Source organism: Cladophialophora immunda, assembly GCF_000835495.1.
Source record: "Cladophialophora immunda strain CBS 83496 unplaced genomic scaffold supercont1.3, whole genome shotgun sequence".
NCBI lineage: Eukaryota > Fungi > Ascomycota > Eurotiomycetes > Chaetothyriales > Herpotrichiellaceae > Cladophialophora > Cladophialophora immunda.
The window spans coordinates 4,590,091-4,606,319 of NW_015622543.1; the positions used below are offsets into that span (position 1 = coordinate 4,590,091).

Sequence of the window (16,229 nt, forward strand, 5' to 3'; positions counted from 1 at the left end):
TAGAATTCATCATGTTCCTCTATCGAGTCATATTAATGCGCCCTATGGCCCTCGAACGCTTTCCCATTTCTCATATGTGACTACGTTCTTGATGATCACGACCAGCACGTCTGTTGAAATCTTACACCAGCTCACAAGTGGACTGCAACGGTGCGCCATCCTCCTGCAGCCTATAGCGCTAAGAGGGGATTTCTCTGGTTTAAAATTGCTTCAAACCTCCGTGTTCCGTCAGCTTCACCCGATCAGCATGCTGCGCTCTCCTCTCTTTTACACTGTAGGCATTTATAGTCAGTCTATGACGGCAATCCTTGTGATATAACGTACATGTCACCCAGGGCCACCATACAGATGGTCTGCCAGATTCCGAGACACATTCGGGGCAGGACGCCGCGGTACAGGCCGCGGACGCCGCTGCTCCGGTACACGTATGCCAGGGCGGACCACGTCGTCAGGCGCTTCGGTCGGTTGGGGTCGTCGACGACGCTCCTTTGCATCTCGACGCGGACGACCTCAATCGGCTGGTTCCAACATGCCAGGCCTCCGCCGATGGCGGCGCAGAGAACCTTTTCCGTCGGCCCCGGCCTCTGCTCTGACCTTTTGTCGGTCAGCCGCCGCACCACGTCCTCGGACAGTCGGGCAAATGCCAGACGCGAGCCCCAGTTAGACATCTGACGCAGGGCGACGGCGTTCGCCCCCCTGTTGACGCCACGGATGCCGTCGCGGTTCCAGATTTCGCGCAACTCGGTCCACGTCGACGTCCGCGGGTGCCCGGGGGTGTCGCGCCGTTTCGTGATCTCGACCGTCTTCATCCGCGTGCAGACGCCCATGACCATGTACGCCTGCGCGGCGCCGCCTGCCATACCGGCGATGAGACCACTGGCAAAATCCGACAGTCCGAGCGACCGCGCTCGATGCTCGATATCGGAACTGACGAAAAACAGCACCGCGCCTTTGCTCGATGCCTCGGCCCACGCCCACGGGATCAAACCTTGGTAGACTGTTCGAAGTTCAGGACGGAAGAAGATTACCGTGATATCAAGGCAGCTCACTCACAGCCCAAAACGCCCCCTCGAGCCCAAATGGCGCGTAACGTGGCGGGAAAACTGTCGCCTCGATTTGCCGCAATCCTCGTCTTGATGACCTCCATCGGCTAACGGACAATACACAGGTGTCAGTCAGAACCAATTGTGCAGAAGACACTTTGTCGTTCCTCACCTGGCCGAGGGTGGTGACTCTGTATCTTGTCAGCACTTTTGGACCTCCATCATCACAAAGGAAATTCGGGTCGGTCCCCTACTCGAAAAGATGCAAGCAACCACCCACTACGAAAGAAGCACATGTCAATATGCGGTCTCACCACCGTTGAGTGGCTCAAAAATATCACTCACAGATCAAGTTTCCAAAATTGACCGGTCTCTTTTCGATCGTTTGAGATTGTGACATGACTGTAGGAGTGGAGCGTACCTCTTTCCAGCTGACGTCCCAACGTACTCTTGGGAGGGGGCACGGGCTGGTTTTGTGACTTCCTGATGTAAAGGCAATTGGGAGCAAATCGAAGACGTACCGACAAAAGAAGCTAGGACTCAAGAATACTGATATCAGCCAGTCCCCAGGGAAGACGTCCCAGCCTGCATTGTCTCTGTCGTTTATGCTTTGCACATCTTCGATTTTCCGAGTTGCGGGTTTGGTTCTCCCACTCTGTACTGGAACAATCCAAATTATCTATTGGCAGCATTGGGTCGCCAATTGCTACCGCGGAGAATACGCAGGACCCTACGGGCCTGTCGGTAGTTGTCCCAGCCATCACCTATCTTTTTGGGAGAGTTTAGCCCCAAGAATTTGTGATCGGCATGGTGCTTTATTCCGAAGGTGACAGCCACTCTCGGTGTCACGGCTGGTCGGCATTTGAATCCTTTGCAGCTACGGAATAAGGAAGTGAAGACGCTAAATACAAGGCTGTGAGTCTGTCTCCACCGAGTTTCGTTCCCCTTCTCCCGTGATACTACTAGGTCAGCATCGACATTACCTACACGATGTGACCCACGCAACATGGGCAGATGGCTGCTGGCACACGCCGAAAGAGATTGGCACCCGGTGGTACTTGTTCAGCGCTCCCCCGCTTGACTTTGACAGCAAGCTTCCCACTGATATGACGCCACACGCTATGCCAAAAGCATTCTTGACGGATCTTCTATGTAGTCTTTGATGGTGCTCAAGAACATAACCGCCTCTCGATCCTCAATCAGGCGGTGGTCGTACGACAGAGTTGTGTACATGATCTGTGTTTCCCAGCGGTTAACCATGGCATCTCGATCCCGGAGGATAGCAGACACTACTTACAGGTCGGATCTCGGGCTTGCCATCGATGGCGACGACGCGGTCGTAGATGGTGTTCATATTGAACACGGCTGACTGTTGATAATTGATGACGGGCGTTCCAAACATCGACCCGAAGATTCCAGGGTTGCTGATGGAGAAATTACCGCCTTGAAGATCCGCCATGCTCAATTTTCCGTCCCGAGCCTGAACCCCCAAGGCGTTAGAAGGCGTCGGGTCTGATGACCTGTCTCTTGACTCAAAGAGATCCCCTAAGAGGATGCTGAACTTACCTTTTCAGCAAGTAGCCGGACTCGCTTTTCTATCTGCACAATGTCCAGGCGCTCACAGTCCTTCAACACCGGGGTGACCAGCCCCTTTGGAGTCGAGACGGCAACGCTAATGTCGACGTAGTCTCGATATATAATCTCCTCCTTGTCGATATCCATGGCCGCATTGACCACGGGGACGCGCTGGGCAGCCAACGCCGCCGCCTTGACAAATGCCCCCATGTAGCCCAATCGGACGCCGTGCTCGTCCAGAATTCGGGCTTGATTGTGTTTACGCCACAACATCAACGCGCTCATGTCGACCTCTTGCATTGTCGTGAGCGTCGCATTTGTCAACTGCGACGATTTCAGCCGTTGCGCAATCGTTTTTCGCATTCGAGGTAAGGGATCCTGTCGGCACATTGTCAGCATTTCTCGGTGTTAAGATGTTTGGCGGGTTCCGGAAGTTTCCAACATACCACGCGTTCGTCACGGAATGGAAAAATCTCCGTTGCAGCTTGAGAGTTTCGTGGCAGTAGATTTGGGCTCTCAATCGGTCGTGGTTGCTCCAGGACGCGCGGCGCTGGAGGTGAAGCATTTGAGGTTCGAAAGGGCACAAGAATATTGGAGAGGGGGTTGTTCCTCAATTGCTCGTGAGAGGGTAAGTTGGCGTCCCCTTTCGAAGACGACTGCTCGGTCCACGATTGCATCTTCTCTGTGTCTGCTATCGAGTCGGAATGCGCAGGGGACGACTTCGCAGCAGCAACCCATGGTGCTTTTGACGCCGTCGTGGCTGAATCGGACGTGGTGTCTATCTGTGCAACGTCCTGGCCAACCGTCACTGTATCTCCCGGAGCCACGAGCAGCTCAGCCAAAACACCCGCTTCTGGAGCGTTCACCGACACGTCGATTTTGTCGGTCTCTATACTTGCGAGTTCCTCGTCGACCTCGACACGGTCACCGATCTGCTTGTGGAAGTGCGCGAGAGTGCCTTCTGTGATTGACTCGGCCATCGATGGCACCTTGACCGTCGTGTGCTGATGGCGACGAGCTGCCATCAGCCAAGGAGGCTGGTTGGACAACCGTGTCCCCGAAGCATGCTTTGACCGAGCGTGGGAGAAGACTGTCCACATGGTGAATGCTAAATCCCCTATGGACAGCTTGTGAACATCGCGCCAGACCCAGACACGTCGAGACCAACGGGTTGATGATCCCCGGACTGAAATACACAGCTCTTGGACCGGTCCTGCCATCTGCTTGCTTGCTGCTGAAGTGCATGTCCATTCATGGTTTGGCACCGCTGTAGCTACAAAGGTAACCACATGGAACTAGATTGGGCCACATGGGCTTAGCTATGTTGATTTGGAATTGACAGTAGGACTCCCGAGGCGTGCAAACTTCCGAACTGATTGGGCAATAAGCAAGGCCCCTCTTTGCCCGCTGAACGGCCGTTCGGATGATGAGGATGTACCGTACCGACAACCACTCTCCGCTACAACCGAGTGGCCATCATGTCACCACTCTATCTACTGTTTCTGAAACAAGCAATTAATTAGTTCACGACATACCGAAAATGTAGGCAAGTCAGGGCCTTTGAACAGATATACGGCCTACTACATCCCGTGTAGCTGATATAGACACTCTTTAATATTGCATCTAAGATTATGGGAGAAGTGCGAAGTATAGTCATCCATTAGTTCTTGGATACGGACAAGCACCCAGAGGACAGCAACCTTCAGATCGTTCGAGGTACCAAGCCATACGTGCTGGCTGAACGAGATATAGTGACTACTCCATCTCGGGGAGAATGACGTTGCTCGGGCGGCCGTCGATCAGATTGTCCCTCATGGTCTGAGCAGCCTTGACGCGGATGTCGGCGAAGCTCTCTGGGGTGTAGTACGCCGAGTGACAGGTGAGGACCATGCGTCCGAGGAGCCACGACTCCCTCCGACGGTAGGCCTGTACCAGGGAGGGGACGCTGTCCGCGGGGATGGGCTCGATGGGCAAAACGTCCAGGCCGACGCCACTAAGGACGCCTTCCCTCAAGCAGCGCTCGACGGCGTCGAGGTCGACCACCTCGCCACGCGCCGTGTTGACCAAGATGGCCCCCCGCGGCAAGAGGCTCAGCAGGTCGTAGCCCACCATACCGCGCGTCTCGCGCGTATGCGGACAGTGTAGGCTGAGGGTGGTCGAGCGGCGGAATAGCTCGCGGACGTCGCTCACGCGTTCGACGCCGAGCGCCTGGTCGGTCCCGTTGGACACGTAGGGGTCGTAGAAGAGGACGTTCCACCCAAATGCCTTTGCGCGCATCGCCGTTGCCGTGCCGATGCGGCCCAGGCCCAGCACCCCAAACGTCCGGCCGCGCACCCGCGACACGAGCGGCGAGTCGACAAAGACGTAGGGCGCCGGCGGCTCGGTTCGCTGCTTTGCGTCGTGGAGGAGGATCCCTCGTCTCAGAGAGAGGGCCAGGGCGATGGCGTGGTCGGCAATCTCACATATACCGTAGTCTACAGCGGCGTGAGAAATGTCGACGTTAGAACGGGGGCTTTCATGTACAATTTGGGTCTCACGGGATGAGTCTGCGTGGGTAACGCCAGACATACCTGGAATATTGCACACTATTACTCCTCGTTTGCCCAAGGCGTCTCGGTCGAGCCGGTCGTACCCAACGCCCATCCGCACAATGCTAATTGGAGGCGGCAAATACCGGTGTCAGTAGTTTTGTCCTGTAGTTGTGCCAACACAGTTGTTGCTCTCTCTCTTTCTCGTCTCGACGCAAACAGATTTCGCGTCTGGTCACTCTTTCAAACTCACACTTTTAATCGAGGGAATAGTTCCAGATCCGCCGCGGTGAAGTACGCCTTGAGCAGCATGATGCCGTCGACTCGATCTCGCAGCTCCTTGTCAATGGTTGACCAGGGTTTCGCCGACGCTGCTCCTGGCGGTATTAAACTGGCCTGTACATAGTGGACCTCATAATCTTCAGCGTCTCGAGGCGCGAACGTGCGCTGTTCGACCAGGTCATCCTGATGGCAGCATCGAGTCAGTGCATGTCCAAACAATTTTATCCAAAACTTGTCCAAGCAGCGTACTGGATAGAGCCCATCGGCTTGGAGGATTGTGTATTTCCGTCGTTGGTGATTGAATACTTGTTCCGTCATGGCTCAGGATCAAAACAAATTGCAGCCTCTGCGTCAGCGTCATGTCAGGAAAGACAGTCGCACAAAACAGGCACTTTAGTTAGGAAGCGTACTCGCAAACTTCAAGGGTAGTAAGTAGTCTAGCCAAACCTGCAACATTTCGGTGCTGTGGCCACGGCGCCACCAGCATAAGATGCATGGCTCGTGCAAACACTGCTTAGAGCCCGTGGCAGCATTTGTGGGTCGCATCCAACCGGCAAAGGGGCCAAGAAGCCCCATACTCCCAATATTCTCCGACTTGACCCCCGGCTCCTCGGCCATTCTGCTGGCTGCGGCTGCTGGAAGTGGTCACAGCCTCGCAGGAAGTTTTGTTCCTGACCGCCGGTTGGTCCGAGAAGCCGGGCCACACCACAGAATACAACCTGGGGAACTTCTAACGTTTGGACTAGAAATTGTTCCTGGCCGAGATCAGCGAAGTTTAGACAGTCTGATCATTGACCCGTCATCGAGCTGTCAGTCTTCGTCGTCAGGCCGCACTGCCAGTTGTCTGCCAGTAACACGCACGGCAGAGGCGTAGTCGATGGCGGATCAGCGACGAGAGACCGTTCCACGGGGGACCTGGGATACCCATCTACACATCCTCGATCCCCGGGCCTTCCCCTATGCCCCGAACAGACTCTACACCCCGGCTCCGGGCAGGCTTGACGAACTTATGGCGTCGACATTTGCAGACTGCTTCCTCGTCGTGCAAGCGTCGGTGGAGGACGGCACCACGAGCATATTAACTCACCTGCGACTGGCTGCGGCCCGCTATCCAAGCAAGACGTTTCGAGCAGAAATCGAAATTCCAGCGACCACGGCCTACACCGACCTTGAACTCCGCGACTTAGACGACAAGGGGGTCCGGGCAATTCGGCTCCACGGGGTCCTCGGCTGGGGTCGCGACGAGGTACTCCAGGGGGTGCAGAAGGAGTTTGTCCGACTGGCCGCCTACGCGAGGAGGACCGGATGGTTCCTGTCGAGCATGTGTGCCCTGGAAACCTGGGTTGAACTCGCCCCGTGGCTCGTCGAGTCGCCAGACCTGGAAAACGTCCGGATCATCGTCGAGCACAACATCAGAATCGATCCGTCGACAGACGTCGCCAGCAACCCGGGGCTCGACGGCCTGCTCGATCTCTTCGCCCAACACCCAACCCGTTTCTTCGTCAAGATCTGTGGGCTCAATCGACTGGAAGCGAGGACCGACGTACCGGGGCGGATGTCCGCCATCCCTGCGCCGATACTGAGTATTGTCGAACGATTACCCGATCAGGTCCTCTGGGGGTCCGATTGGCCACATACCAATTTCGAGAGTAAGACGCTGGCGCCAGTTGCAAATAAGAACGTCAACTTGGAAAATGAGCTGGCCTTATTGAAGCTTGCATTGCCGCCGAGCTCATTGCAGAAGCTCCTCGTCGACAACGCCGAGAGGTTGTTCAGATAGGAGGGTGTCCAGTCTGCATACTGTCAACCTCTTGCAATTCAGGCCTCTGGCTGGATATCGACCCCTCGGTTTTTTGGTTCTAAACATTATAGTCTCTTCTCCGCCGAGCGTTGCCAACTTTCTCTTTACTCTCTGTCAATTCTCGTCGTGCCGTGCCCTTTGGATTTGACCTCCGAAGCCCGCTGGGTCTTTCCAGCCAGTGGTGAGCCCTAGAAATATTCTATGCGTTGCAGAAGGTGAGCTCGTATCTGATGGAGTTGACTCTCTCTCTCTCTCTCACGTACAATTGACGTTGCACTTATTAACTGCCAGGACCCCGAACAATAGGCTGTGCTGCTCCTCCGGACTCAGTGCCCTGGTAGACTATCGGACCGTGACCTACAGGGTGACGGGGCTGCTTCTATCGAGTCTCCTGCTATAGCCATCCCTTCCCTTCTCCCGTAATTCCTGTCTAGCCTTTACGACCCTCTTCTCAGTGGGTTTCACACTCTCCATCGTCACTCTACAATACCTGATGTCGACGGTATAGCAAACGCGTCCAACCTTCTCACAGTTCCCATGTATCCGCTTGTCGCCTTCTTCTCGGACAAGTACCGTAGACGCGGCAGTTTTGTCCTCGCACTTCATATAACGACGCTGGTCGGGTTTTGCCTCGCTCGTGAGTGTCAAACAGACCATCCTACAGGTGGTTACGAAGAGGAGACCTGACTCGACCACAGTGGGAGGCTGCGCCATGGGCGGCGTTCCAAGCCTCGCGTACGCCGGCGTGTCTCTGGCGACATGTTCTTGCTACCCAGCACTCGTCTTGGCCGTGATAAGATCCCAGAATCCCCTCTCCCCGTCCACGGGAGACATAGGTCCTCCATACCCTCTAGTCTAATCATTGCTAGACCTGGATAGCCACCAACCTGGTTCCATCGTGCAAGAGGGGGGCTGGCACGGCATTTCTGCTCGGGATGGGAAACCTCAGCGACGCCATGGCGTCGACTTGCTACCGGTCAGTCCTCACGTCCTCTTGGGAGCCAGTGCGCGGAAATGGCATTGCCAGGGTCCAAGACCCCCCGAATTCCATCCTCGGGCGCAGCCTCGAACTTGGCTTTGTGTTGGCCGCCATCGTGGCCGACTCGACGTTGCTGTTTTTGTACCAGCGGATCAACAAGACCAGTGAATCCCTCGACGCGCGGCAAGTTGGCCTGACCGACCGGCAGTTGAGCGACCTGGGGGACCATGCAGTGACTTTTAGGTATGAGGTCTGAGGTACAGGCAGCACGCCTTGGGAGTGTCGGAGCGTCGTCGACGTCTGGGAGAAGAAGATACTTCCTGGCTCAGATACGCCATCGTCGTCAATCGAAGACATAAGCAAGATCTCAATCACATCGATATTGTTTCCTGCAGAAAGGACCCTAGCGCTGGAGAGGTTGCCCCAGTGCTATCGTCGCTACCCGCACCACCATTGTCGGCTTACTCGTGTCAACTGTTAACGACGTAGTCGAAATAATGCTCATAGACTTTCTTTGACGGGTTCTCACGCCCATGTCTCTTAGCTCGTTGCTCCACCAATCACAACAGGGCACACCATGATGGCCAGGAATGCTAGGCCACTCAGTATTAGTGGTTAGTCGTTCGATTCCGCGGCCATATTGGATAGCATACTCGCCCGCCGCTCTAATCACACTAGTATCACGGTACAACCTGGAAAGGGAGGGGCTGTATTATTGGGGGTGCAATCATGATATGGATTCTGAGGCGGTGGAAGCCTAATTAATGATAGAGGTAGTAACGTGCCTCGTGCGACGTGCTCAGTCTGATACGGGGTGGCCCCGCCGGCTGGCATGTGGTCAGGTCATAGACCGTGAATATATCTCCAGGAGCCCAAACACTCGGACTATAAAAAAAGACAAACAACCGCGCAGGATTGCGGCTCACCTCGGGCGGATTTTTCGTATTGGACTTTCATGGCCACAGTCCCAGGGGGCATCTTGTACCAGAGCACCTGCTGGACGATGTTCAATTGCGGACCCCTGGCGGGGTCTAGTCGCTTGATATCTGGTTGAGCGGAGCTGGTGACTTGCAGGGTAAGTTGGTTCTGAATCTTGGGGCCAGGGGGATCCGACCACACAAGAGTCACTTTGAAGTCGGATACCTCCGTGCAATTGAAGGAATGGATGAATGGATTGCCGTGCGTGGCATCGAAGGTATGCTCAATTCTGCCTGTGCCAGCTTCACCCTGTACAATTGTGAGCGAGTTGGCGAGATTGGCACGGCCAAACCCTGTGTTGTCGTTAGGCTCCATTGCGCCAAAAGGAAGCAAGGTAGCGCCGTTGATCAGAAGAACCCTGACCAAGGCAGCACTCGAGGATATAGCGGCATAAAGCTCGATCTTGATCTTTCTGTGTCTTGGATGGGTATTTCCGTCTGCCGCGGACATTCTAAACTTCAGCATCTGTTCCTCTCTCATAATCCTTCGCATCAGGCCCACAGTTGGCCGGTCGTGGTGTTCAGGCCGCCCATGGTCATCGTCGGAAGGGCAGCTCGTGAGAATGGTGGGAGAACAGTAACGGTGACAGAAGAGCTAGCGGCTGGAGGCAATGGTGGGGAGAGAGAAACTCGCCGCTAGCGGGATGGAAGCCCAGTGGACACCATTTTGTACTTCACGGGAAGGAAACGCGCAAGGGTGGACTCTGAAAGTTTGCCGGAGGGCCACACGGCAACAGGTAAACGAAAGCCAACTACTGATCGAAAAGGCGTATGCCAAATTTAAGTGATGGTTGAGGTGCAAGAAGACCTGCAAGATAAATGAGAAGACCCTTTCACCTGATTGGCGGTTTTCACGTGGACGCTCTATTCCGTAATTAGCATAGCCTGATTTATGTCCCGTCCGCATCATGTGTTCAATGTCCGCTCTCCCTTACCGGAACTTATCTTTGAACTACGATTCTTCCCCTCTGGATACTTCTGTCATTCTACGTACACACGCAGCTGAAGAGGTTGCTTTCGGTGATGGCCTGCAAAGCATCAGAAAGTGCTTTCCCCAGACGATGTGGCTCTTCCTCGTCAGCACCATCATCCCTTTCATTATGAGGTTGGGCGACGAGGCGTCTCATTCAAAAATGTTATTCCACCGCGCACACTCTTGTTGTTGTTTCCTATCTGGATGCTCTTTCGGTTTTGGTCATCTGCAACACTTCAACATTATCATCCCAGGATGGACGCGCCAAACTCCACAAGTTTGACGAACTCGCAGACGAGACCATTCACATGGAGCACAGTAAGTTCTCACGCATGTTGACCTCCCCCAAGCACTCATCTCCACGCTTTATATCAAATCTGACGTGAGCCAAGATATCGCCATCCAAGCGGCTAGTTTATCATCCGTGTTTCGATGGCTTTCAATGTGCGCGGCTTGATGTCCCTCTAGATTGGAATAGCACTGTTGGGAGCGAACAACAGGTTGCTATTGCTATTGTAAAGCTGCCTGCTCGTGTGCCAGTGACTGACCCTCGATATGGAGGCGTGGTTCTCCTCAATCCAGGTATGTATATGTTGGTTGGAAACGATAAACAGGCAATTAATGCGTCTAGGCGGCCCTGGAGCCTCCGGTGTGGACTTGTGCCTGAGAGCTGGCAAGCCCATTCAACAGAATATCGACTCAGAAGTTGATCCATCATCGAATGTAAGCTGGCGTTTTTGTGCTTTTGCCGGGATGAATCTATGATGTTCCTACTTCCTAAGCCCTTCTAATTCTGATCTCCCAGAAGTGCATACGCCCCACTGACCTTCTATAGATCCAGCAATCTTCCAATTTGAGCATCAAATACTTTGATGTACTTGGTTTTGATCCCTGTGGTGTCAACAATACAAGCCCACGCTTTGAATGCTTCACGAACTTTTTTTCACGGCAGTCCTGGACACTGTTTACCAACCACGTCGACGTTTTTGGGAGCTCTGATACTGCGTTTGATGGTTTGTGGGCTAGGACGATAGCCTTAGCCCACAGCTGTTCAGATACATCAATCGCAGTTCACAACGGACATGAGCTCCAACGATTCACGAATACCGCTCCAGTTGTGACGGACATGGTAGAAATTATGGAGCGCCATGGTGAATGGCGGGAGCAGGAAGCTCGCAGCCGGCCTGCTCAAACTTCAGCGTCTCACCAACATGTTCAGTCCATCAGTGATCAAATTCGCCGGAGGCGTGGAGAGAAGAAGCTTCTTTATTGGGGTTCTCGTATGGAACTGTGCTCGGTGCATCCTTTGCAGCTATGCATCCTCATCGAGTGGGCCGCATGGTCTTGGACGGTGTATGTGATGCAGAAGACATATTTCGTGGAGGCTGGCAGACAAATCTCCAAGACTCCGATACCGTCATACACAAATTTTGCGATTATTTTCACGAAGCCGGCCGTGAACGATGCCCGCTTTATGTTGGAAGCAGTTCTGCAGAAATTTTGGATAGACTTGAAAACGTGGTAAGTATTAACCCGTTCAGAATCGAGAGGATGACAGCTTATGGAGCACCTTACTAGGTAACAGCGATCAAGGATAGCCCCCTTGCTGTCAAAGCTTCTCCAAATAGAGGACCAGATGTTATCACATACAGCGATGTCATGAGATTGATTCGGGTGTCGCTCTACTCACCTCCTTTCGGCTTTCCAATAATAGCGAGGTTCCTCGATGAGATCTCTCGTGGGAACGGGTCCGGATTTGCTGATTACAAGCAAGATGAAATTCCTACTTGTCAGAGCTTATCGGAATCAGATCCTCAAGAACGGCCTGAGGATTGTCCGGATTACGACCAGTTGATTTACGAAGTTGCAGACTCGATCATTTGCACCGACGCTGAAGATCAGACGAATTTGGCGAAATCAGATTTTCGAGATTATCTTACTCGCAGGAGGAACCAGAGCAAGTGGCTTGGTGACCTATTTTCGGTCGTTCGTTTGCCCTGTTTTGGATGGCAAGTCAGGCCGAGTTGGAGATTTTCTGGTAATCATGACTACTGCTTCATGGTTCATTAATTGCTTACAATTGTTTACAGGACCCATTTCTGGAGACCCAGCGCACCCTTTACTATTCATTGGGAACACATTTGATCCTGTCACGCCCATCCACAAGTAGGTTCTTTCCGCGTTCTTCACGAAAGACTTTATACGGATATGTATCAGCGCCCATAAAATGACTCGCGCTTTCAACGGCTCCGTTGTATTGCGACAGAACTCTGAAGGGGTAGGCATAGTTCTAATCTGGAATTAAGTCATGTCTAACAGCATACGTGATAGCATTGCTCTCTAAACTCCCCATCACTTTGTACGGCAAAGGTGGTTCGGCGCTATTTCCAGACCGGTACCCTACCAGAAGTAAACACCATGTGCGAGCCAGAGAAGAGGCCCTTCTCCTTGCCTGTAACCGACATGTCTCGCACGCCAGGAGACGAAGCCCTTTTAGATATGCTGGAGGCATTTGACAAAGCTCCCATCAATGCGTATCTAGGTGCACACAACTAGCAGGCGTGTTCTCAACTGCAGGGTGCAGATATGATACTACGAATTCCAGGACAAAGAGAGCTAATTAAGGGCGTGGGCGCAGAGACAGGTAGACATTTGGTCTGTGGCACCATGTGAGATAAATACATCATTACCGCCGCGCAGACAATCAGATTGCTGTTTGGCAGGGTGCTTCTTGCGCTGTAGTGCGCCAACTTTTGTCAAACCAAGCCTCGTGTCGGGTCGCACGGGCAACCTGGACTTCTGCGTGCGGAAACCTGGTGCTGTAACACTATTTTGTTTAGGTAGCGAATGTCTTGGTGTTGAAACTGCTCTAGTTTCAGAGAGATGTTTGCAGACCAACAGTAATCAATATATATCAGAGTAGTCAGAGTGCTTCGGCGCTGAACCATCCGGTCTTTGTTCATATTCTGTAGAGTAATGTACTAAATTGCCATAATTACGAAGTTGGGAGGCTTGGACCATCTTCTACTGTTCCGAGCCAGGCCGTGTCCGTCAAAGGTCCTCCAGGCAGAATATGAAAATCCTCATTTCGAGTCCAATACAGCCCGTTATCCGCTATCGCTCCCTTTCGTACAAGCCTGAGTGCCTTTTCTGCAATGATGGATTGTAGGTCGCTTTTGCCTTGTAATGCCATGATGTGAGTGTTATGGGTCAGGTCACGGAAAAGTGAGAGAGCTTCTCTGGGCCTCTCCTGCTCTCTTAACATATCCGCGAGCGACAGTCGTATCCAAAGAATCTCTCGATTCGAGGACGGTCGATGATTTGCTGCCACAGACAGTAAGTCTTGTAATTCAGATACGCCTTCATCCGTTTGCCCTTCGGCGTAAAGCAATAAGGCACGTAGATGGATCATCTGACAGCGCCTCTCGAACTGGTCTCGAAGAATGTCCAGAGATGATACGAGATTGACGTAGCCAAGCGCTTCATCCAGCCTTTTCATCTCTCGGTAAACATATGCGAGACTCAGAGCAACATCGAAGGTGACAAAGTGATCTAGCCCACAGCTTCTCTGACGGGCAGCGAACACCTCCCTATAAAACTTCTCTGCTTTCTCATATTGTCCCATCTTGCGGTAGGACCCTGCCAAAGCGCTCTGTGTCATGAGGGTTGCCGGGTTTTCGGGTCCGCTTAGATCCATCCATACCTGCAAAGTTTGTTCGTACAATTGATTTGCCTTGAGAACCTCGTGTTGCTACTCTAGGACATATCCTAGATAGAGCTGGTTGTATAAGTACTCCTTCAAAGTTGGGCCATCCGTAGTCAAGAGTCCGGCGGATGCCCGCTCGAGACAATTCCGAGCCTCCGCGAACCTGGCTAGGAAGTAATAAGCAACCCCCTCTCCACTCAAGCTGATGAGTGTGTCTCTATGACCCTCGCCGACGATCTTGCTCTGTAGCTTCCCGATATCTGCATGCTGCTTAGCCGCCTGTTTGAGATGGCCCTGCGCGAACGTGATAGTGGCCAGCGCGGAAAGTGCCCTCAGAGTGATAGGGTTTTCCTCTCCAAGTTCTTGTTTTGTCCCACTAGCCGTGTATGATAGGACGCATCAGTATCTCCTAACCAGCTGAAATAGTGGCCCAACCGTGAGTATAGAAGCCAAGCCCCTAGCCGCCACCCATCTGACTCGAACTCTTTTGCAGCAGAGACGTACGAGGTTGAAATGAATTCGTCTATTGGTATCTTTTCTCTCATCGACAATGGCAGTAGGGTAAGCCAAGAACTCAAAATTGATCGAACCTCGACGGTAGGCCCCGAATCAATACTGCCTAGGAGAACGAATATCGTCTCATTCCATGTTACCAAGTGCTTACTCAACAAAAACTTCTTCGCTAGAGACAGCGTGTGTTGAGACGGATTAGGGGTTGCGGTGAGGTGAAGGTGCCAATTCAGACAGGAGTACTCGTAGAACCCCTTCGTCTCGGATTGAACATGGTCTAAATCCGGCTTATCCTTGATGGACAGATTTTTCCTCAAAAGTGTCACAATGGCTTCCAGCGATGCAAATTCTAGCAGTATGAGCTGGGACAGACACTTCCTAGCGAAGTAATCGTCCGTCTCGAAGAGGTCAAAACGGACAGGAGCGTACAATGGAGATGAAGACGGAATAGTCGTAACAGGTCGGAGTAGATAGTCCCTCACCGAAGCGTGTATCAACCGGACGCGCCTGCCCACGACCACCACCAGTGGTGAACAGAGACGCAACATATCATTTTCGGGGTCCAGAAGTTTATTGCCCTCATCAAGAGTGGGCCGATAAGTATTCAGTGCAATGACGGTACTGATCTCCTCAATATTGAGCACTCGTCGGCTTCCAACGAAAAGCAAGAACAGTTCTCTGCGTAACTTGAGAAGAGTCTTATCATTACCCAGTGACTCTGTAGTCCGGTTGATGAAGTGATCGTAACCGGCAGTCAGACCAGGGGGAAATGTAGCGACACGGTTGTTCTGGATGTACTCAGTGGGAGTATCCTTGACCCAATCGATGATGAATCTCGCCCAGAGAAATATGCCGTCGGCCTTGCTCGCGATCTTCTCGAAAAGCCTTCCACTGATGGGGGCAAGTCGAGGGTTCCGATTGACCTCTGCCTCCACCAAGACCCGAATATCCGCGTCAACAATGTCTGCGTGCATTGGAATAGCGATTGGAGAGCCTAGCAAGGCGAGAAATTTAGCATTGAACCTTGACAGTATTATGATTCTTGCATTGGGCAGATTAGCCAGATCACGAAGACCATGCAGCAAATCCTCAAACTCGTCTCCCATACTGCACTCGTCGAGGCCATCAACAACCAAGGCGTAGTTCTGAATATGCGCTATGGCTGACTTCAAAATGTTCCAAAGAGGTTTGAAAGCGCACTCTCCACTGGTGTTGAAGCGGGATGCAAGGCCAGTGATCATTTCTAGGCCGTTCAATAGCGCGGGACTGCTATGCAGTGAGGGATTTCTGAATATACGAGCTAAGATCGAGCTCACTAATGTGGATGGGGTCGATGAGGCGCTAGATGTGGGTTTTTGGAAGAAGTGAGCGAAAATCCCACCTGGTACATCGCTAGGCGTAAATGCGTTGTTTATAACATAATTCGCTTGTACCGTCTTCCCGCATCCTGAATAGTAGTAAGTATAGTGACTCGTACATCTCTTCATGACGACTAACCTGGTATACCATGGATCCAGAGCGGAGAGGAATAGCCTGACGCTGTCCATTCAATGTAGCATGGATGCACAAGAAGCCACTCGCAGGTCTTGTCTTCCCACTTGACCAGAGGTGGACACACGCTGACACTTGGCTGCAGCCAGTCCAACGCAGCTGCTTTCCGTTCTTTGAGCCTGTCGCAAGGGGCTTTAAAATTTGCCTCAGCTTTTGCTATAGAGCCTGTGAAGGTTGTCAAAACTGTTCCGAAAATCAATCGGGCATCGTCGCGTGCGATAACTGTCGTGGGATCTGGTCCAGAGTTCCGGGATATCACGTCAGGATTGGAGTCTAATAAAGCCGCCGCAATCGGCTGATCCAT

General features: G+C 52.7%; 6 protein-coding genes across 6 annotated transcripts; 2 read left to right on the plus strand and 4 right to left on the minus strand.

Moving 5' to 3' along the window:
• Nucleotides 1-293: 293 nt before the first annotated feature.
• PV07_05985 (uncharacterized protein) lies at nt 294-1,147 on the minus strand (the record flags this gene model as incomplete). Its single annotated transcript, XM_016392923.1, has 2 exons — nt 294-997; nt 1,054-1,147. 2 exons carry the CDS (start codon nt 1,145-1,147, stop codon nt 294-296), a joined length of 798 nt encoding a protein of 265 aa, XP_016250442.1.
• Nucleotides 1,148-2,162: 1,015 nt separating this feature from the next.
• PV07_05986 (uncharacterized protein) lies at nt 2,163-3,718 on the minus strand (the record flags this gene model as incomplete). The annotated part of the gene is made up of 4 exons (XM_016392924.1): nt 2,163-2,279; nt 2,341-2,523; nt 2,610-2,996; nt 3,065-3,718. 4 exons carry the CDS (start codon nt 3,716-3,718, stop codon nt 2,163-2,165), a joined length of 1,341 nt encoding a protein of 446 aa, XP_016250443.1.
• A 655-nt stretch (nt 3,719-4,373) lies between these two features.
• PV07_05987 (uncharacterized protein) lies at nt 4,374-5,746 on the minus strand (the record flags this gene model as incomplete). Its single annotated transcript, XM_016392925.1, has 4 exons — nt 4,374-5,092; nt 5,189-5,271; nt 5,400-5,611; nt 5,678-5,746. The coding sequence occupies 4 exons, from the start codon at nt 5,744-5,746 to the stop codon at nt 4,374-4,376; spliced, it is 1,083 nt and encodes a 360-aa protein (XP_016250444.1).
• A 2,439-nt stretch (nt 5,747-8,185) lies between these two features.
• PV07_05988 (uncharacterized protein) lies at nt 8,186-8,464 on the plus strand (the record flags this gene model as incomplete). Its single annotated transcript, XM_016392926.1, has 1 exon — nt 8,186-8,464. The coding sequence occupies one exon, from the start codon at nt 8,186-8,188 to the stop codon at nt 8,462-8,464; it is 279 nt and encodes a 92-aa protein (XP_016250445.1).
• A 284-nt stretch (nt 8,465-8,748) lies between these two features.
• On the minus strand, nt 8,749-9,818 carry PV07_05989 (uncharacterized protein; the record flags this gene model as incomplete). Its single annotated transcript, XM_016392927.1, has 3 exons — nt 9,135-9,818; nt 8,862-8,873; nt 8,749-8,801 (listed from the first exon to the last, which is right to left on the minus strand). The coding sequence occupies exons 1-3, from the start codon at nt 9,676-9,678 to the stop codon at nt 8,749-8,751; spliced, it is 609 nt and encodes a 202-aa protein (XP_016250446.1). The 5' UTR covers nt 9,679-9,818.
• A 346-nt stretch (nt 9,819-10,164) lies between these two features.
• PV07_05990 (uncharacterized protein) lies at nt 10,165-12,803 on the plus strand. Its single transcript, XM_016392928.1, has 7 exons — nt 10,165-10,476; nt 10,551-10,740; nt 10,790-10,881; nt 10,994-11,679; nt 11,757-12,196; nt 12,249-12,324; nt 12,490-12,803. Exons 1-7 carry the CDS (start codon nt 10,363-10,365, stop codon nt 12,500-12,502), a joined length of 1,611 nt encoding a protein of 536 aa, XP_016250447.1. The 5' UTR covers nt 10,165-10,362; the 3' UTR covers nt 12,503-12,803.
• Nucleotides 12,804-16,229: the final 3,426 nt, after the last annotated feature.

Coding starts and splice junctions, on each gene's coding strand:
- PV07_05990 (XM_016392928.1), top strand. CDS start 10,363: ATGCTCTTTCGGTTTTGGTCATCTGCAACACTTCAACATTATCATCCC. Junction 10,477..10,550: donor GACCATTCACATGGAGCACA/GTAAGTTCTCAC, acceptor ACGTGAGCCAAG/ATATCGCCATCCAAGCGGCT. Junction 11,680..11,756: donor TGGATAGACTTGAAAACGTG/GTAAGTATTAAC, acceptor GATCAAGGATAG/CCCCCTTGCTGTCAAAGCTT.